Source organism: Lepidochelys kempii, chromosome 9, assembly GCF_965140285.1.
Source record: "Lepidochelys kempii isolate rLepKem1 chromosome 9, rLepKem1.hap1, whole genome shotgun sequence".
NCBI classification, from domain to species: domain Eukaryota; kingdom Metazoa; phylum Chordata; order Testudines; family Cheloniidae; genus Lepidochelys; species Lepidochelys kempii.
The window spans coordinates 56435765-56457288 of record NC_136388.1 but is presented as its reverse complement, the minus strand read 5'-3'; the positions used below and the strand labels follow the sequence as shown (position 1 = coordinate 56457288).

Below are 21524 nucleotides of genomic sequence, written 5' to 3'. Positions count from 1 at the left end.
GAGACTGGGAGTGGCTGGGTCATTACACATATTGAATCTATTTCCCCATGTTAAGTATCCTCATACCTTCTTGTTGACTGTCTAAATGGGCCATCTTGATTATCACTACAAAAGTTTTTTTCTCCTGCTGATAATAGCTCATCTTAATTAATTAGCCTCTTACAGTTTGTATGGCAACTTCCACCCTCTCTGTATGTATATATATCTTCTTATTATATGTTCCATTCTATGCAACCGATGAAGTGAGCTGTAGCACATAAAAGCTTATGCTCAAATAAATTTGTTAGTCTCTAAGGTGCCACAAGTACTCCTGTTCTTTTTGCTTAAGATAGTTAAGACCAAAGCAGACTGTGAAGAACTTCAAAAAGATCTCACAAAACTAAGTGATTGGGCAACAAAATGGCAAATGAAATTTAATGTGGATAAATGTAAAGTAATGCACATTGGAAAAAATAACCCCAGCTATACATACAACATGATGGGGGCTAATTTAGCTATAACTAATCAGGAGAAAGATCTTGGAGTCATTGTGGATAGTTCTCTGAAGATGTCCACGCAGTGTGCAGCGGCAGTCAAAAAAGCAAATGGGATGTTAGGAATCGTTTAAAAAGGGATAGAGAATAAGATGGAGGATATCTTATTGCCCTTACATAAATCCATGGCATGTCCACATCTTGAATACTGCGTACAAATGTGGTCCCCTCATCTCAAAAAAGATATACTGGCATTAGAAAAGGTTCAGAAAAGGGCAACTAAAATGTTTAGGGGTTTGGAACGGGTTCCATATGAGGAGAGATTAAAGAGGCTAGGACTTTTCAGCCTGAAAAAGAGAAGACTAAGGGGGGATATGATAGAGGTATATAAAATCATGAGTAGTGTGGAGAAAGTGAACAAGGAAGTGTTATTTACTTGTTCCCATAATATAAGAACTAGGGGCCACCAAATGAAATTAATGGGTAGCAGGTTTAAAACAAATAAAAGGAAATTCTTCACTCAGCGCACAGTCAACCTGTGGAACTCCTTGCTTGAGGAGATTGTGAAGGCTAGGACCATAATAGGGTTTAAAAGAGAACTGGATAAATTCACGGAGGTTAAGTTTATGAGCCAAGATGGGTAAGGAATGGTGTCCCTAGCCTCTGTTTGTCAGAGGGTGGAGATGGATGGCAGGAGAGAGATCACTTGATCATTACCTGTTAGGTTCACTCCCTCTGGCATTGGCCACTGTTGGTAGACAGGTTACTGGGCTGGATGGACCTTTGGTCTGACCCAGTATGGCCATTCTTATTTTCTTATGTTCTTACTCCCCAAGTCCCGGGGGTCTCACACATGTTCCCCCCAGGTCCCATGGGATCTCACAAACACACACTCCAGGGCCCGGGGGATCTCACGCTTGCATCCCCTGAGGTCCAGGGGGAATCTCACACACCTCCCCCTCCCCCAGGGGATCTCATACTTGCTCCCCCCAGGTCCTGGGGGTTCTCACCGATGCACCCCCCAAGGCCTGGTGGTTCTCACACACGCACCCTGCAAGGCCCGGGGGTAATCACAGAATATCAGGGTTGGAAGAGACCTCAGGAGGTCATCTAGTCCAACCCCCTGTTCAAGCAGTACCAATCCCCAACTAAATCATCCCAGCCAGGGCTTTTTCAAGCCTGACCTTAAAAACCTCTAAGGAAGGAGATTCCACCACCTCCCTAGCTAACCCATTCCAGTGCTTCACCACCCTCCTAGTGAAAATTTTTTTTCCTAATATCCAACCTAAACCTCCCACACTGCAACTTGAGACCATTACTCCTTGTTCTGTCATCTGGTACCACTGAGAACAGTCTAGATCCATCGTCTTTGGAACCCAATCTCAAACATGCACTCGCATCTCCCAAGGTCCTGAGGAATCACACAAGCACCCACAGGTCCTGGGCGATCTCACACATGTCCTTCTCAAAGCCCAATGGATCTCACACATGCACCCCCCAGGGCCCGGGGGTTCTCACCGATGCACCCCTCAAGGCCCAGGGGATGTCACACAGGCACGCAACAAGGCCCGGGGGATCATAGAATATCAGGGTTGGAAAGGATGTCAGGAGGTCATCTAGTCCAACCCCCTGCTCAAAGCAGGACCTAACTCACACTCGCATCCCCTGAGGTTCAGGGGGATCTCACACATGTCCCACTCAGAGCCCAGTGGATCCCACCCATGCACCCAACAGATCCTGGAGGATCTCATCCACGTACCCTCCAAGGCCCGGGGGATCTCACCCACACATCCCACAGGGCCTGGGGGATCTTGAACATGCATGTCCGAGGTCCCAGGGGATCTCACACTCGCATCCCCCCACAAGGTCCCGGGGGATCTCACACTTGCCTCCCCGCCCGAGGTCTGGGGAATTTGACACAGGCACCCCACAGGACACGTGGGATCTGACAAATGTACCCCCCAGGGCCTGGGGATCCCTTACACGCACCCCACAGGTCCCTGGAGATCTTACACATGCACCCACCAGGGCACAAGGGCTCACACAGGTGCACATCACAGGACCCTAGGGCCCTCCACACACACACACCCCCCCTTTTCTGATTCCCATTTGTGTTGCCAGTGCCATGCAGGGAGGGTTCTGATCACTGGAAGAGATTTAGACTCAGCCCTTCAGCTGGCAAAAGGGCATACCAATGTCCTGAGCCCATCCCAGCACACTGGAGACCAGACACAGGCCCAGACTCCACAGAGGCCATGCAAGGAGCAAACAGACTTTCTCTCAGAAGCAGCAGCAGGTGACTGGATGTCTTTGATCATCAGTGGAGCCGTTAGAACGCCCAGACTCAGAGGTGCTTGAATCCTTTATTGGCTGAGTTTTGCCCCTTGGTCCCAGTTGCAAATTACCCACAACCAGGCTGTGATTTTAGACATTTAATTGTTATGCCCAATTGCCCGACCAATAATTTGTGCCAACATTTTTTTTAAACCTGTGGTTTGTTTTCCAGTGGATCCCTGTGAGAATTCCCTTTGGCGCCATGTGACTGCTCTCCCAAGTTTCATGGTGTTTTGTCTGCCCCCTGCATGGGTCATCTAAAAGCAGCCCTATCTGCACATTATCGATGAACCACTGTCACCGAATCTCTTGTGTGAATCCCAGAAAGAGGTGGCTGTGGGAGCAGGGCAGATGTGAGATGTCTTCACCATCAGTGTGACACCAAACAGCCAGGGAATAAAGAACTCCTTCAAATGAGAACTCTAGGCTGGAGGTGAGAGTCTAGACGAGTGCCAAGCCATTGCAAGCACTAGCCCAAGGAACTGTGGTTTGTTTGCAAATGCTTTTCTGCTGCATTTGTCCCACGCTCCCCAGCTGCACACTAGCGTACTCCCATGTCCCTCATTTGTTTACTTGTGGCAGGCTATTTTTTTTGCATCACTTATTGCCCCGACTCCCAACATCTTGTCAATCTTTCACCGGCAAATCCTGCCTGGAATGCATTGGGAGGCCCATGCTCCTTCCGCAGTGGAAGTTCTGAATGCCCCTGTAAGTTCCCTTAGCTGCACATAGGCTCATTAATGAGTGTGCTTTGGAAAGATTCTCCCCAGGCTCTTCCTACAGCTACCAAGCAATTCAAAGCCTGCTGCTGGTCATGCAGGGCCCCCTACATGTGCCCTGCACCTGGCACTGGGGCAGCTGCTCCCACATACAGTAGACCTTTCATCTGGAAGAGCTGTAATTAAATCAACCAGGTGGCTGGCTGATGGGGTGGGGAGGAAGGCAATTTTATTACTGGCTGATTTCCTTTTCTCATTGTTCTACATGAGGCAGCTACATAAGCACAATTCCCATAGCTCTCTGGACCACGCTGTCCTTTGGGGAGAAACTCGTTCCATTTTGCAAGAGACATCTCAAACGGTGACACTGTGGTTTGGCATAGAATCACAGGACTGGAAGGGACCTCGAGAGGTCATATAGTCCAGTCCCCTGCACTCATGGCAGGACTAAGTGTTGTCTAGACCTTCCCTGACAGGTGAGCTCCCCAGGGTAGGATTCCCCCTACAGCTCTCCAGGATGGGGTCCCCCGACAGTGGGACATTCTGGTTCCCTGGTCAGCCCTCAGGAGGGGACGGTACTTACTCGCCATTGGCCTCCAGCTCGCAGATCTCAAAGAAGACCATCAGATCGTATTTGCACTGGCAGGGCCCGGCGCTGGGACGCGCCAGGGTGCTCAGCTTCGTCGCTGGCACTACAGCGGGCAGAAAATAAGACTTACAAAACAGGAAAGAAGAAGCTGCTGAAGTATGAGCTGGACTCACTGCACCACTCAGGAGATGAGTGTCAGTCAGAGCCAGGACACTGGCAGTGACTGTCTAGGAGAGCAGCTAGCCGAGATCTAGCCCCAGCTGGAGTTGACCTCTGACCCCCAACATGCCAAGAGAAGAGGGGAGAACATGCACTGATACATGAACCCAGTCAGATTCTGTGAACCCTTACTCCCACTGTGGTGCATACTCCTGTCCGTAGTCCCACTGACGCCAGTGGGCCGATGTGGGGAGCCAGGGTACAAAGGATCAGGCCCACACAGTGTATATGAGAGACAAGACACACGCAAAAGAAGTGATTGCTGCTTTTGCTATGCTCTGGCTGAGCATTGCCCTCTGAAAGGCCAGCCCCGCTCAGGCACTTCCAGCCAGAGGCCTGACCCCAAATCACAGAACGGAGAAGCAGGACACACAGAGGCAACAGCAAACCAAGACACTAGGCTGAGAGGAAAACCACTGGGACTCAGGTGTCAGATGCCAAAATGCATGTAGCCTCAGAAAGCTGTGTACTGCTTTGGGAACAGGCATGGCAATGCCATTCAGTACTGAGCTCTATGGGTGTCCCCCAGCCATTACACGGACACATTCCCCAGGGGAGGCATGGCTAGAAACCCGAGTAGCAGTGGGATCTTCCACAGCAGTGTCCAGGAACCAACCAGGTTTCAGAGCCTTTCTCACAGCAAGTTCATTACAGGTGGGAGGGGGGTGGGGAAGGGCACAGGGCTGGACTCCTCCCACTCTCACAGCAAGAACAAGGTGGCTGAGCAAAGCAGCAGAGAGAGATCATGCCCAGAGAGTGCATCCAGAAGTGAGCTGGCTAGCACATCGGGAACCAAATATTTTATCAGCTGGAGGGGTTTTTCATGCTCTTCAGGGTGAAGGGAAGGGAAACAAACAGAAAACCCCAAACAAAGCAAAACAGTTGAGACACAGAGCAGGAGCGAATGGACATTGTGGAGACAGGGGATGCAGTCTGCTTTGCCAATGTTGCACACTTCAGCCCTCTTTAACCACTCCTGAGCTCTCCGAGCCGCTGCTTTAAACAGAAAAGGAGTACTTGTGGCACCTTAGAAACTAACCAATTTATTTGAGCATAAGCTTTCATGAGCTACAGCTCACTTCATCGGATGCAATTCACGAAAATGATGTAGCTCACGAAAGCTTATGCTCAAATAAATTGGTTAGTCTCTAAGGTGCCACAAGTACTCCTTTTCTTTTTGCGAATACAGACTAACATGGCTGTTACTCTGAAACCTGCTTTAAACAGGTGTCCCACTCAAATCAATGTTTGTCAGGACAGATCTGTAGCACACCTCTGCCTAACAAGGAGGCAGGGAGATGTAAGAGTGGAGGAAGTGGAGACACCCCGGGATGGGTATTCTGCAGTCTGGATGCGCACGCCAACGGGAGGCAATTTAATGTCAGTCCAGGAACCCTTTCCTATAGCAAGTGGAATACTCAACAATGAGGTTATAGTGCTAGTGGACCACCAAGGAATGGCTCTTCATGGACGACAACGGCTAGTGAAAGGATGGAGGCATCCCTGCAGGAAGGGAAAGGGATGAGGAAGGATTGCTGGAGTGCAGGAGGTACTCAGCATGCCAGTGGATAGGCCTGCTTCTGAGCTAACAAGATCCTAATGAGCAGACTTGGCAGGTTAAGAGCGCTTTGAATTATCCTACTGCTGATTTCTTGATACTGTCAAGATTTTCTGAGGTCCTGTTCTCTGCTACCGAGTCAACGCAAGGCAGTAACCCTGGTCCAGTAAAAAATCAAACCGCCTGTGCTAGCCATCACTCACTGTGCGGCCCATGGGCCGCTCCAGCCAGCACCCCGCTTTACACTCAGCCATCGCTATCTGGGCCCCTTTCTGCAGCAAATGCAAAAGGCAACGTGGCTAGCATCATCAGGCCTTCCTGTTCATCTCGCCACCAAGATTGTTCTCTAGTGAACATTCCCACAGAAATAGCTCCCCCCACCTGCAACACTGAGGAGTTCCCCAGATGAACAGTTTCTCTGTAGAGCTACACACCATGGCTGGCAACATGGACATGTCAAAGAACCAATACACCACGAATACTAGCTAGCCTGGAATGGTCTCCTTCCCCCCCAGTGGAGTGGCTTGATTTACAGAAGCCATCTTAAGAACGTTATGCAATGCATCAAGCAAAACAGCATGAGAACCCATAGCCTGTTATTGAAACACCATTTCCCACCACACAGACCCTTACTGGGAACAAAACCAGGTGACCATGGTGTTATCGCAGAGCAGTGCAGCAAGGAATGACCAATTCTCCCCCAATTTCCATGTACTTCCAAGTTGTGGCTTCTGAAGCTTAATGTGCTTTAGAAGGGGAAAAACAATGGCCTACCTGGCTTGGACAATGGCATGACCCGGGGGAAGTGGCGTCGGGATGGTCTCAGTGGGCTGTGGAGAGAAGAGACTCAGATGAAAGAACGTATGCAAAATAAATGACTGGTTTAGAGAAGGTAGAGCCAGAGCTCCCCTCCTCAAAACACAGGAACAAGGGGACTCTCTATGAAGTTGAAAGGTAGAAAACTCAAAACCAACAAAAGGATATTGTGACAAAGCTCTGTCCTTGTCTCCTGTGTTTCCTGGTGGATTTCACTAGCCTCAGAGGCTCACTGTGACCCTCCACGTAGCCCTTCTCTCTTTAGAGGCAAGGGTCACAGCTTACTGAACCACTTTCATAGAATATCAGGGTTGGAAGGGACCTCAGGAGGTCATCTAGTCCAACCCCCTGCTCAAAGCAGGACCAATCCCCAATTTTTGCCCCAGATCCCTAAATGGCCCCCTCAAGAATTGAGCTCACAACCCTGGGTTTAGCAGGCCCATGCTCAAACCACTGAGCTATCCCTCCCACTCCATCATAAGTCAGCAAGGGAGGTGAGAAGAAGCAACTCTCCCTTGCAGTCTCTCTTGTCTCCCAGTCTCAGTGATTAATCAGGGAAGGGACAGGCCCACCCTCTACTCTGGGATCCAGCCCAGGGACCCTATTAGTAGCAGCTGTGGTAGCTGACTTTTTGGAAATAGGACATGTACAATTCTCTGGGCCACTTCCCCACAGCAGCCCTCACTCAAAATCTCCTTCACAGTTACCTCAGGGCCTCCTTCCTTGCACCTGATATAGATTTGTACTGCTTAGTTCCTCCAAGAGCATGGCTTCCTCCTACAGCTCCTGACACACACACACCTCACTGACTAACTGGGAGGCTTTTAACTAGTTCCAGCCAGCCCTTGATTGGCTTCAGGTGTCCCAATCAACCTAGCTATTGCCACTGCTTTCTAGAAGGATGTTAATTGGCCCCAGGTGTCTTGATGAACCTGGAGCAACTGCCATTTGGTTACCATGTTATCAGGGATTTGTTTAGGCTGGGGCTAACATACCTGTTCCCCACTACTTTACTATAGCCATCTGGCCTTGCACCGTCACAATATACTTTTGCAGGCGACATCTCATTAGACTGTGGAAACCACTGCCACATGATGTTGAGGCCAAGAATTTAGGAAGATCCATCTTTATTTTCATACATGTTAGAGGAATGGAAAACTCTGGATTCTTAGTTAAAGCTTCGAGATGCTGAAGAATTCAGTACTGCTAAGCTGTAGATACCAGAGAGTCTTTGCACAGAATTTATAGACCTGATCCACAGCCCAAGGAAACCAATGGAATGATTCCCATTGATTTGGATAGGTTTTATCAGATCCTAGGTCCAGATCCTACATGAGGCTCTGGTTACAGAATTAAAAAATAAGTCTGAGTCAACAAGAGGGGTAAGCCCATCCTCTGGATGTTACCCCTTCCCTACAACACACTGACCTGAGCACGTCCTTGCAGAGAGGAGGGAAGGGATGCTGCTGATAATGCCCAAACACCTCAAACACAATCGGCTGGCTTTTGATGTACTCAATGAACGACTTGGTCACCTCCACTGCAATCTGAGAGAGAGGGGAGCAGGGGACAAGCAACAACACTTTAAAATGACATACAGCAGCAATCCATTCATCTAGGCCCCTATCCAGGAAAGGATTTAAGCATTTGACTTCCACTGGATTATTCACACTCTTAAGGTTACACATGTGATGGATCAGAGCCTTATTAGGTCAGACATCAAACAGACCAGCAACTAAGACACAATACTTTGCTTACCAGTAAATGGTATTTCTCCAAGGAAACAGGCTCAGCTCACCCCTCTGATGGGTTTTTGCTTATGTCATACTTACACAATGATGGCATAATGCTGCTGGTTTATTTTTCCCAAAACTAAGGCAGCCCTTTGATCTATGCAGGAGGAGGAGGAGGGGTGAATATTTCTGCATGGGAGTGGTTTGTCTTCCAGAGCAAAATGGTGAGATAGGCCTTGAGGCTTCTCACAGAGACATTTAGCATCAGAAAAATCTGGACCCATATTGCCAGGGCTTACTACAGAGCTCTACAGCTTTTCTATACCAGGTCCTTGAAGGAGAGGCTAATAATGTCAAAATAAATATGAAGAGCAGGAATAGGAGCCATGACCTTCACCAGCAGGACTGAAGGAACCTTAACAATGGCCTTTATTCTTCTCTCTGGAGCTGGTTTTCCAGGCTTCACCTTTAAGCCAGTCCCAGGCTGTGACAGTGTTTGTGGTCATGTGAGCGTGGACACAGGGAAGAGAAGGGGGAAGGATAACAACCCCTAATGACCTGGTCTTAGGCCGGAGCTAGCCTGCTGTTAGCCTGAGGCCCTGTGCTGCTTCAGAGAGAGATGATTGTTCAGGGGCATGGCAAGTTAGACACAAGGGTCTAGAAAGTTTGGGCTCCTTAGAATATCAGGGTTGGAAGGGACCTCAGGAGGTCATCTAGTCCAACTCCCTGCTCAAAGCAGGACCAATCCCCAGTTTTTGCCCCAGATCCCTAAATGGGCCCCTCAAGGATTAAACTCACAACCCTGAGTTTAGCAGGCCAATGCTCAAACTACTGAGCTATCCCTCCCCTGAAGAGAGTCTTTTGTTTGTTTTCTTTGTAGCACTCTCTGGTTTCTCTGCCATTCTCCTCTCACACAGACACCCTCTTGTCTAGAAGAGACTTAACTTGCTGACAAAAACCTACCCTGGGAAAGTTCAGCAAGGGGTGTGTGACAGAGAGCTGGCTGTAGCACACTGGTCACTGAAGGCTGCAGGTGTAATTGGAGCCTACCAACCTGTTACTGGTGGAGACTACTGACACTTGGGGGGCAGTGCTGGGCTAACAGGTAACTGGCTTAGTTACTGGGAGGATATACAATTGGGAGGACCAGGAAGTAAAAGGGGGAGCTTGGGGGAGGGCAGGGGGCCTGGGTGGAGGAGAGTAGCTGTGTGCTCCTCCCACTGCGTACCTGTGCTGTGTCCTGTCCTGTTTGGAAACAGAGGACTACAGGGGCACATGGTGGGCCAGAAACGGACTGTTGGTGTTTGTGACGGAGAACCATGAACACAGGCAAGGCTGTGCTGCTCACTGGGTAGCTGAAGAAGTGCCCGTGACAGTCAGAAGGACACACGCATGGTTTCTTCCCCCACCAAAATACAATCAATGTATTTGTTGCCAGCTGCTGTTCAAGTGTGACATATGTGACAACCCGTTAATTCATGAGGGGGGCATGAAGGAACATTCACGGGGGCATGGCAGGGCCCGAGTCAGGCTCCACGGGGGCAAGGAGGAAGTGCCACCCAGTCCAACCCTGCATCCAGCTCCACTCCATTCCCACCTTCAGCCCCAGCTGCAGCTCCACTCCTGGCCCTGGCCCCAGCCCTGGCCCCAGTCCTGGTTGCGGCTCTACTCTCGGCCGCAGTCCCTGGGCCCCAGCAGGACATGGACAGACTCCCTTATGGGTAAGGAGGGGTGCAACAGAAAAAGTTTGGGGAGTACTGGATTAGAAGGTTTCTATGCTCTGGGCAGACCCTGAATATCACGGGGCAGAGAGAAAACAGCCTGGGCAGTGATACTAACGTTCTGGACATGATAGAACCCTAGAGGTGGCCCTCGTCCTGTGTTCTTCAAGGGCTCCGTTGAAAAGGCCTCATCGTGACGATGGATAAAGCTGCGAAGGGGGGAAGATTGTTACAGCGGCTGTGTGGTCAGCAGGGTGAAATGAGAATGACAGAGTGAGGTGGGAGCCAGCGTAGACTACCCCAGGTCTGAATGAACATGACTCATTTCCCCTCCCCCCAGGGGGCTGCACTCTATAAGTTTAGATTGGCTGCTACAGAAAGCCAGCTCTCCATGGGCCTGATCCACCGCACACTGCCGTCCATGGAAAGACGTCTACTAACTTTAGCAGGCTTTGGATCAGTCCCCATGTGAATGAACAGACTCATTCTGCACTGCGTGCCTCTCTCTCGGTTCTTTCCCTCTTTCATGAGGCAATGGACAAAAATTCAGAAGCGAAGAGGACAGTGTGGCCAATTTAGGTCGAGGCGCTTGCCCTGTTCCATCTCAGGGCTGCCCAGAGACCCCCTGCCATGTAGCCGAGATCCCATTTCATTTAGGAATCTAGCAAGGGCAGGGCGGTTGCATGCCCCTGCTATCTGTTCATGACGCTCCTTGGGGAGTGCAGCCTTCTGATTGAGGCAAAGGCAGAGTGACAGGAAGAGGGAACAAATGCCAGCAGTGCAGAGGGATCTGAGGACATCTCACTTAAACTGGCAGAAGATATCTGCATATTCTGCAGAGATGCTGGAGGCCTGCAGAACAGTCACTCGGAAGGTGAAGATGCTGCCCAGCGTCAGATGGTCCAGAACTGCTTCCAATGGCTCATCTAGAGCAACTTTCTCTGGATTGTTCAGGAGGAGATCATCTGGAGTCACTGCGGAAGGAGGAGAGACATTAGAAAAACTCCAGACAGCATCTGTCAAGACCTAGTGAACGTCCAGCATGCCACACACCAACACAAGCACTGATTTCAATGGAGCTGGCAGTTCACACCCAGCTGAGGCTCTGGCCCTTTGCAATCCAGTGAGCAGTGAAACATTCTTTTGCTTCCTATTAGGTACACAGCTCCCGCCCAAAGCCACTTCCCCCTGGACTAAAACAAGCCTTTCACCTGCACAGGTGTTGTTGTTGACTTCATCTGCAGAAGGTCCGATGTCAGTTATCTGCCCCTGGCCTTCAACAATCCGCAGTTCCTCCTGCGAGGTCCCCGAACGAGACATCCCCGGCATGGGACAGGCCTCAGACTGGAACTGCCAGGCACAAGAGGAAATGGAACAGGGAGGCCGTGTGTGTAGGGAGGCCGTGGTCCTGATGGCACGCTCACCTTGCTAACGGCCATGAGCAGCCTTTCCGTCTCTTGCCTGGTGTGCCTTCCCTTCTGTATTGCGTGGCAGACACCCAGCCAGGCATGAGAGGCCGCAGCTTTTATCTCCCCTACCACAGTAATGGCACCAGTTCTGTGACCGCAACATGTGAAGCCTCAGAGTTAACATATGGCGCACAGATTGGCCGAAGGGACAGGGTCAAGCGGCCCAGGGGATCCGTTATGAGAGAGGGAGCCTTTGGCTGCTACGACATTGTTCAAACCTGACCTAGGTCTGTACTGAGTGACTGTCATCTAGCAGCTGTTCACTGGCCTGCGTGAAATGAACCAGAGGCTCCAGTTCCATTCAGCAAGGGTAGTGCCCACGCCACTCTGCTAGCAGGCCACTGCAGTCACAATGTTTGTACTGGTGTGGCTGAGGCCAACATTCAGGCCCACGAGGGATGTGGTCATCACTCCCTCTCCCATCTCAAAGTGCATCATATCTAGGGCACTCCCATTCTTCTGCAGTCTGAGACCAATAGGATAAAATATTAGGAATGGACTGTTATCAGGATATGAATAATAACAGGAAACAATACGCTCCCCAGCAAGCTAAGTTCACAGAAAGATATTCTCACCTGGGGCTGGCTGCCATACTGTACCTTCTCAAAGTGCTGATCATCAAAGGATATTTTGGCTGTCCCTGACTGCCGTACTCCCGAACCATAATCCGGGGCTTCTTCATCCGCTGAAAGAGGAAACATAGCAAGACATTACAGAAAGGCCAGAAAAAGTCACTCCCAAAGCAGATCGCAGCCAGAGTCAAGGTCTCCTGGATTGTGACCTTTCATACACTGCTCCCTGAGTTTCTTCATCAAGGAACGCTTGAGTGGTCACTGACTGCAGAACTTGATGAAAACCAGTGAATTTCAAAAGGCAATCATGGAAACGTTGCAAGAAGTGCTTTCCAGCCTTTGTTTCAGAGAGATGGTCAACAATTCTGCATTAGCTAACAGCCATCTATGTGCACACTCATCTATAAATTGGTACCAACAGCACCACACTAATGCCCTTGCTAGTTAAGTGGATGATAGCCCAGATCATAAAACCATGACATGACATGGCAGAGTTTTCAGTTTCTTTGCAAGAGCATCCTATTAGAATAGCTGTGTGTGCATGTACATGTTGGGGATGGTGGTTGTACTTGCAGAGCAGAATAAGTACCTGAAACGAAAAATGCAAGAAAAAAGCATTGCTATTAATTTTCCTCAGCCCTAGATTTATCATGAATAGAGACAGATCCTGGTGGAACTGACCCCATCTATGATTCACCTTGCTCAAGGTGACTGATAATTCAGATGGGTCAGTTCCACCAGGGTCGGGCTCTATTTATGATAAATCTATGACATGCCCCACTTCCCCTTGCATACCATGAATGAGAGGTCCTTCCAGATCAGGTTGGATCCAATTGATGGGGAAGCCTGGGACTGAAGAATCGGACAAAATAATTTCCTTCTCACCCCAGGAGATAGCAATTTGTCCCGGTAAGGCATGGATCTTGGAACGTATTGACGCATGCACACGGGGGCTGATGCTGAATTGATTTACACCACATGTAACCCACTGAAGTCAGAAGAGTTGCATGGGCCGGGAGCCGCATACAATATAACCCACAGAGTGATGAGTGCCCTCTTGTGGCAATTCTAATGACAGTACAGGTGATGCCTATTGGCCTACAGCACCCACAATTCCTACCACAGGAAGCTGGATGTCCTTGTATTCCTAGAGCAGGAAGACATTGCATGGTGGTCTGTGAGTGGCATACCTCCCAGCAAATCCCGTGTGTGTGCAATACTGCATGGGCCCACTTTGGGTGGGGGGGGAGTTCTTGTGCACAATGCAACAAGGAGAGCAAGGTCTGAAGAAACGCTTAGGCTAGTGGACTAATGGATTGGTGTCACCAGCCAGAGCACACAGCACGGGGCTCATCACGCTCAGGAAAGGGCATATGTCTCCATGAAATGCAATGGCCCTGAGAACTGGCTCTCCAGACTCACTATGGCACTAGGGCATGGCCAGCTCAGAGCATCTGCCTGCCACTGGAAACCAGTTGCTGCTCACCCACTGTACCTGAGATGGCCTGGACTGCTACGCGCAGGAAGCCCTTCACCTCGCCCTTCTCACTGACAATGGCGACGCGGTGCACCAGCGGCACCGGGTACAGCAGGTTGCTGAGATACACAAATGCCCTGAAAGAGTCAAGTAAAACAGGAGAGGGGTCACTGCACCCCCACCCTGGGGTTTCCAAACACGCTCCATGGCCAGATGGCAGCTGGGCTCACAGTTCACCGCTTACATCACAACATGGTGCTGCAAAGCAAAACTAAAGAAAGGCAGCCAGGGCCAGCCAGAAGTGTGTGTGTGGGGGGGATTCAGCGTGCTTAGGAGAGGCTGGTGTGAGGCAGAGCTACAGTAACATCAGGTTCCTGCGAAAGTGGCAGCGAGTTAGTGAGCACCAGCGTACCTCTCGGCCTGTCATCTCCCATGGGCGCGACAGCGTCGTGGGGAGGGCTGAGGAGGGGGCTGTGTTGGTGCAACAAGGAAGCTAGAAAGAGGACCTCTTGCAGTGGAGAACTGGAGAAATAGGACGGAAGGTGCTGTGAAACAACCACGGGTCTGCTGCAGATTAAAGGGTGTGGGGAGGGGGACAGGCAAGAGGGGATCAGGGTGGGCTGTGGGAGAGGAGGCAGAGGAAGAGAGAGGCAGGAAGGAAAAGGGAAAAAGAGGAGGAGGAAGGAGAGGAGAGAGAGTGAAGGAAAGGAAGTTCTTGGTTAGAGTGCAGAGCCTCCTGCAGACAGGCTGAGAAATGCAGACAACTGTCCAGAGTCTGAGACTGAGAAGCTATTGCAATGGTGGGTTTTCAGCCTGCTTTAAGAGAGGCCCGGCACATCCCCAGTGTATGAAAACCTATCCCCAAGAGGGTCAAGCCTGCCTTCAACCAGGGGTCTGTGTCTGCACCAAGTACAGGGGCCTGCTCAATCAGTGCCCAGCTGGTAGAGCCTCCATGCAACAAGCACCCACCTTGTGAATGCACCTGGCTCCTCCGAATCAATCACCCTGCGGCGTGCTAAATAGTACCCTACTGCCATGGAAATCAGCACGGCTGCCTGCGGTGTAAAGACTGCTTGATGGGCCCTATGCACCATGTGACACCAGACAGGGAGCGAACAGTGCTCAGTGAGTCACATCCAGGAACCACAGGCCAGAACCTCAGCTGGTGTAAATCAATGGAGTCCCACTCACTATGCTATTTACCCCAGCTGAGAATTTTGCCCTGCGAGTTCAATGCCCAGGCAGCAGGGCAGTTTGTCAGTTTGACTGTGCTTGATTGTTTGAAAAGTGTGAATTGGGAGTGCTTTCTTCCAGGGGAGCCTTGAGTGGGCCTGACTGTTATAAAAAGGCAGCCAGCTGTGAACCAGCTGAGCGGCGAACAGTGGAGAGGCTAAGAGAGGGAGTTCGCCTTGGGAGAGCCCACTGAGGCTTACATCTTGCAGGCTTCTCTGAGTAGTTACAACAACTCCTGAGGAAGCTCGTAGAAGGAAGGTAATATGGATGGCGAGCGTTCAGCTGTTGTTACCTGCACAGGATGTGCCATGTTTGTCTTTCTTCCACAGGACAGAAGCGACTTTGTCTGCACAAAGTGCAAGCTGGTCTCCATATTGGAAGAGAAGGTTCAAGGTCTGGAGAAACAAGTATCGATCCTGCAGTGCATAAGAGAAACTGAAGATTTCCTGGACAGACGTCAGGATATGCTTCTATGGACACAACATTCTGAAGATTCAGAGCAGGCTGCACAGCAGGGACAGAAGGACGGTGAAGAAATTTGGCAGCATGTGACCTCCAGAAGAAGAAAGGGGAGCATCCATGTACCAGCAATGCAGATACAGGTAAGTAACCATTTTCATGTTCTCTCCACAGGTACTAATGCGGAGAGTGGACTAGATGATACATCTGAGGGAAGGGAACAGAAAGAGACTCCGCCGATTGGAAGGCATGAGATGCACTGTCCTAGGGATGGGGGTTCCACGACCACTGCTCCCAAGAGGAGGAGGTGGGTGGTGGTGGTCGGGGACTCCCTCCTCAGAGGGACTGAGTCATCTATCTGCCGCCCCGACTGGGAAAACCGAGAAGTCTGCTGCTTGCCAGTAGCTAGGATTCACGATGTGATGGAGAGACTGCCGAGACTCATCAAGCCCTCGGATCACTACCACTTCCTGCTTCTCCACGTGGGCACCAATGATACTGCCAAGAATGACCTTGAGCGGATCACTGCAGACTATGTGGCTCTGGGAAGAAGGATAAAGGAGTTTGAAGCGCAAGTGGTGTTCTCACCATCCTCCCTGTGGAAGGAAAAGGCTCGGGTAGAAACCGTCGAATCGTGGAAGTCGAAGAATGGCTACGCAGGTGGTGTTGGAGAGAAGGCTTTGGATTCTTTGACCATGAGATGGTGTTCCAAGAAGGAGGAGTGCTAGGCAGAGATGGGCTCCACCTAACGAAGAGAGGGAATAGCATCTTCACAATCAGGCTGGCTAACCTAGTGAGGAGGCCTTTAAACAAGGTTCACCGGGGGAAGGAGACCAAAGCCCTGAGGTAAGTGGGGACGTGGGATACCGGGAGGAAGCATGAGCAGGAGAGCGCAAGACGCGAGGACTCCTGCCTCATACTGAGAAAGCAGGACGATCAGCGAATTATCTTAAGTGCCTATACACAAATGCAAGAACCCTGGAGAACAAGCAGGGACAACTTGAAGTCCTGGCACAGTCAAGGAATTATGATGTGATTGGAATCACAGAGACTTGGTGGGATAACTCACATGACTGGAGTACTGTCATGGGTGGATATAAACTGTTCAGGAAGGACATGCAGGGCAGAAAAGGTGGGGGAGTTGCAGTGTATATAAGAGAGCAGTATGACTGCTCAGAGCTCTGCTATGAAACTGCAGAAAAACCTGAGAGTCTCTGGATTAAGTTTAGAAGTGTGAGCAACAAGGCTGATGTCGTGGTGAGAGTCTGCTATAGACCACCGGACCAGGGGGATCAGGTGGATGAGGCTGTCTTCCGGCAACTCACGGAAGTTACTAGATTGCAGGCCCTGGTTCTCATGGGAGACTTCAATTACCCTGATATCTGCTGGGAGAGCAATACAGCGGTGGACAGACAATCCAAGAAGTTTTTGGAAAGTGTAGGAGACAATTTCCTGGTGCAAGTGCTGGAGGAACCAACTAGGGGCAGAGGTCTTCTTGACCTGCCGCTCACAAACAGGGAAGAATTAGTAGGGGAAGCAAAAGTGGCTGGGAACCTGGGAGGCAGTGACCATGAGATGGTCGAGTTCAGGATCCTGACATAAGGAAGAAAGGAGACCAGCAGAATATGGACCCTGGACTCAGAAAAGCAGGCTTTGACTCCCTCAGGGAACTGATGGGCAGGATTCCCTGGGAGAATAACATGAGGGGTAAAGGAGTCCAGGAGAGCTGGCTGTATTTTAATGCATCCTTATTGAGGTTGCAGTAACAAACCATCCCGATGCGTAAAAAGAATAGTAAATATGGCAGGCGACCAGCTTGGCTTAACAGTGAAATCCTTGCTGATCTTAAACACAAAAAAGAAGCTTACAAGAAGAGGAAGATTAGACAAATGACCAGGGAAGAGTATAAAAATATTGTTCAGGCATGCAGGAGTGAAATCAGGAAGGCCAAATCACACTTGGGGTTGCAACTGGCAAGAGATGTTAAGAGTAACAAGTAGGGTTTCTTCAGGTATGTTAGCAACAAGAAGAAAGTCAAGGAAAGTGGGGGCCCCTTACAGAATGGGGGAGGCAACCTAGTGACAGAGGATGTGGAAAAAGCTAATGTAGTCAACGTTTTTTTTGCCTCTGTCTTCACGAACAAGGTCAGCTCCCAGACTACTGCACTGGGCAGCACAGCATGGAGAGGAGGTGACCAGCCCTCTGTGGAGAAAGGAGTGGTTTGGGACTATTTAGAAAAGCTGGACGAGTACAAGTCCATGGGACCAGATGCGCTGCATCCGAGAGTGCTAAAGGAGTTGGCGGATGTGATTGCAGAGCCATTGGCCATTATCTTTGAAAACTCATGGCGGTCAGGGGAGGTCCGAGACGACTGGAAAAAGGCTAACGTAGTGCCCATCTTTAAAAACGGGAAGAAGGAGCATCCAGGGAACTACTGGCCAGTCAGCCTCACCTCAGTCCCCGGAAAAATCATGGAACAGGTCCTCAAGGAATCAATTCTGAAGCACTTAGAGGAGAGGAAAGTGATCAGGAACAATCAGCATGGATTCACTAAGGGCAAGTCATGCCTGACTAATCTAATTGCCTTCTGTGACGAGATAACTGGCTCTGTGGATGAGGGGAAAGCAGTGGATGTGTTATTCCTTGACTTTAGCAAAGCTTTCGACACTGTCTCCCATAGTATTCTTGCCAGCAAGTTAAAGAAGTATGGGCTGGATGAATGGACTCTATGGTGGATATAAAGCTGGCTGGATCGTCGGGCTCAACAGGTAGCGATCAATGGCTCCATGTCTAGTTGGCAGCCGGTATCAAGCGGCGTGCCCCAAGGGTTGGTCCTGGGGCCGGTTTTGTTCAATATCTTCATTAATGATCTGGAGGATGGCGTGGATTGCACCCTCAGAAAGTTTGCAGATGACACTAAACTGGGAGGAGAGGTACATACGCTGGAGGGTAGGGATAGGATAGAGAGGGACCTAGACAAATTAGAGGATTAGGCCAAAAGAAATCTGATGAGGTTCAACAAGGACAAATGCAGAGTCCTGCACTTAGGACAGAAGAATCCCATGCACCGCTACAGACTAGGGACCAAGTGGCTAGGCAGCAGTTCTGCAGAAAAGGACCTAGGGGTTACAGTGGATGAGAAGCTGGATATGCCCTTGTTGCCAAGAAGGCCAATGTCATTTTGGGCTGTATACGCAGGGGCACTGCCAGCAGATCGAGGGACGTGATCGTTCCCCTCTATTTGCCATTGGTGAGGCCTCATTTGGAGTACTGTGTCCAGTTGTGGGCCCCACACTACAAGACTGATTTAAAAAAATTGGAAAGCGTCCAGCAGAGGGCAACAAAAATTATTAGGGGACTGGAACACATGACTTATGAGGAGAGGCTGAGGGAACTGGGATTGTTTAGTCTGCGGAAGAGAAGAATGAGGGGGGATTTGATAGCTGCTTTCAGCTCTCTGAAAGGGGGTTCAAAAGAGGATGGATCTGGACTGTTCTCAGTGGTAGTAGATGACAGAACAAGGAGTAATGGTTTCAGTTTGCAGTGGGGAAGGTTTAGGTTGCATATTAGGAAAAACTTTTTCACTAGAAGGGTGGTGAAGCACTGGAATGCATCACCTAGGGAGGTGGTGGAATCTCCTTCCTTAGAGGTTTTTAAGGTCAGGCTTGACAAAGCCCTGGCTGAGATGATTTAGTTGGGGATTGGTCCTGCTTTGAGCAGGGGGTTGGACTAGATGACCTCCTGAGGTCCCTTCCAACCCTGATATTCTATGATTCTATGATCCCTGAATGCATGAGTAATGATGCTGACACCTCACTGTACCAATTATAAATAGCGGCCAGCAGGAGGCGGACTGAGACCTGGAGCCCTCCCCTGAGCACTCCCTGGCAGAGAAGCTGCCTGTCAGGCTGGTGGGGAGAGCCCCTTTCCTTGGCCAGACCAGCGTGAGTTCCATCCTGCCACCCAGAAATCAGTAGGGCTCTAGCTCTAGTAGGGCTCTCTTTATGCAAACGTGGTCCTCATGGAGGGTTCGGTTGTGCCCTGGCTCCACACAGCCATTTGGGGAGCACACGGAAGTGGGGGCTGCCAACTCACTGCACAGCCACGTTGGGCCCTGCTGGATGGTGACTCTTGGTGCTGGGGCTGCCTGCCCTCCACCAGCCAGGGGACCCGGAGGAGGGGTGGTGAGTGAACACTGGCTCTACCCCCATTCACTGGCTGGCTGACGCAAGAAGAGGAGTGTGCTACGTTGTCAATGGCTGCAGGAAATCACTTTCTCCCCCATTCCCTCAGGACAATCATGTCTGCCTGAGTCACAGGTGCCTTCCCTCTGTCCCCTGGGCTCAGCCTAGGGCTCAGTCTCACCCTAACTAAACGAGCAAGCAGCACAATGACTACGTTCATGTACACGGAGAAGCTGGAGGCTGCCTGGAGCCCCAGGATTTCCAGACGAATGATCTGCTCCTGAGCAGATCTGCAATCCTACAAGAACATTTCCCAGCCCTTGAGACCCCACCCGGGCTCAGTACTTGGGAGGCAGCGCCTTTGGACGGTAATTGGCTGCAATCTCTCGCTGCTATTGCCTCTGTATGGTGACCCAGGGCAACATTTTCAAGAGTGGCCAGTGCCTTGGAGCACTTCGGTTTCTGGTTGTCCAAGCCGGGGATCTGGTGCTGGCAAGAGTCACAGATGGTTACCTACTCCAGTGCACCAGGAAGAACCGGATCAGTAGAGGAATGGAGTACATCTGGTCTGCACTTTAACACCTGGGTGAAACTGTACTCGGATGAGAACATTAATTCTGGACAGTAACTGAATCTTCACCTGGCATTGGTGCTGACTGAAGATTGCATCCCTACTCTCTGACCCTTTACATTGTGAAAGTAGAAAAAGTTCTGAGAGAGAAAGGCAGCCAAAGAGAGAGGAAGACAGCTGCAGTTTGTGCTGTCTCCTTGGTGGTACTCACGTCATGTAGGCAACCCCAATCTAATCTGAACACATCCAGGATAAGAGAGGACACTAGAGTGGAGACGGGGCTGTAGGTGATCTTAGTTCTGGGGGATCAGTTTTGCCTTGTGCAGGGCACACTCTGGAGCAGACTCCTGATATATGTAACAGGTGACTTTTAATGTTGAAAACCTGCACATTTAAACTTCATCCTTAAAACCGTAGGCCTGGCAGCATCACACTTCCCCTTTCAGCACGGTCATCGGAAGGCTTTTACCAATTTACCGTCTCTTCTTGACTGAGGAATAAACTGCTAAGATTCTACCTGTAACTAGACCAGAATTTCGGAATGCAGCCCAGAGTCCAGTCTCAGCCAGATGCACCAACCCCTCTTCGCTGTTGAAAGGACATTTTCAGATGGCCATCGCTGGAGCTAGAACCAGAACCTTGAAAAGGATTTGGAAGCCAAGGCAGAATGTGGTACACCCATTGGTCTAGGCTACCCAGAACCTGGGCCGCCACATTCTGAAGAGTTTGAAGCCTCTCTGTGGTCTCCCTAGAACCACAGAAATATAGGGCTAGATGGGACGCTAAGAGGCCATCTCATCCTTCCCCTCTGCGCTGAGATAATGTTGCAGGAAGCCTAGCCTTGCAGTGGTGTAAACAAGTATCCCCATGGCTAGGCCCACACTGCAGTCTGCTGGGGATAGGTCCTTGCTGGCCACTGCCTCTATTTAGGAGCAGCAGACTGTTCACCAGCCTCTCAGGACTGCACCTCCCCTTGACGATCAGAGGGCAGATGCTCTCAAACAGTGGGCAAGGCCATGGATCACGTCAGCTCCTCAAAATGCTTCCCCCTTTCCTATCCACACCACCTCTGACTCGTAGTGAGCCTGCTCAGCTGCCTTCCATCCAGGGTCTGAGTTCTTTCACAAAGCTGCAGCATGCCTTTGTCCAGGGTGATGAGAACAGGCAGCAAAAGTGGGAGGTTCCTTTCAGCAGGAGTTTTGTAATGACCTCAGTCCATAGTGGCATTGTGTGTGGTCAGCATGTTCCATCATCAGCACTGAACTTGGTACTGGCTGTACAAAATTCCTCCCCCCACAACTTTTACTGTTGTTTGTAGTTCGTCTCCAGATTGCAAAAGCAGATTGATAGGGAGCCATCCCCAGCCTGAGTCTGAAGGAGCGCAGGGTGCAAGCGTC

General features: G+C 50.4%; 1 protein-coding gene across 16 annotated transcripts in view; it reads right to left on the bottom strand.

Moving 5' to 3' along the window:
• The window catches only part of KIF1A (kinesin family member 1A), a 222332-nt gene that overhangs the window by 42274 nt on the left and 158534 nt on the right, over positions 1 to 21524 (bottom strand). For 9 of the 16 annotated variants that reach the window (XM_073360490.2, XM_073360491.2, XM_073360495.2 and 6 more), the window contains 8 exons: positions 13699 to 13817; positions 12207 to 12316; positions 11374 to 11512; positions 10968 to 11136; positions 10281 to 10371; positions 8137 to 8255; positions 6667 to 6722; positions 4110 to 4218 (listed from right to left, as the gene is read on the bottom strand). In XM_073360490.2, coding sequence (XP_073216591.1) covers positions 4110 to 4218; positions 6667 to 6722; positions 8137 to 8255; positions 10281 to 10371; positions 10968 to 11136; positions 11374 to 11512; positions 12207 to 12316; positions 13699 to 13817 — 912 coding nt within the window. The remainder of the gene's footprint in view (positions 1 to 4109; positions 4219 to 6666; positions 6723 to 8136; positions 8256 to 10280; positions 10372 to 10967; positions 11137 to 11373; positions 11513 to 12206; positions 12317 to 13698; positions 13818 to 21524) is intronic. The other 7 variants (XM_073360493.2, XM_073360502.2, XM_073360498.2 and 4 more) reach the window with 1 other exon arrangement.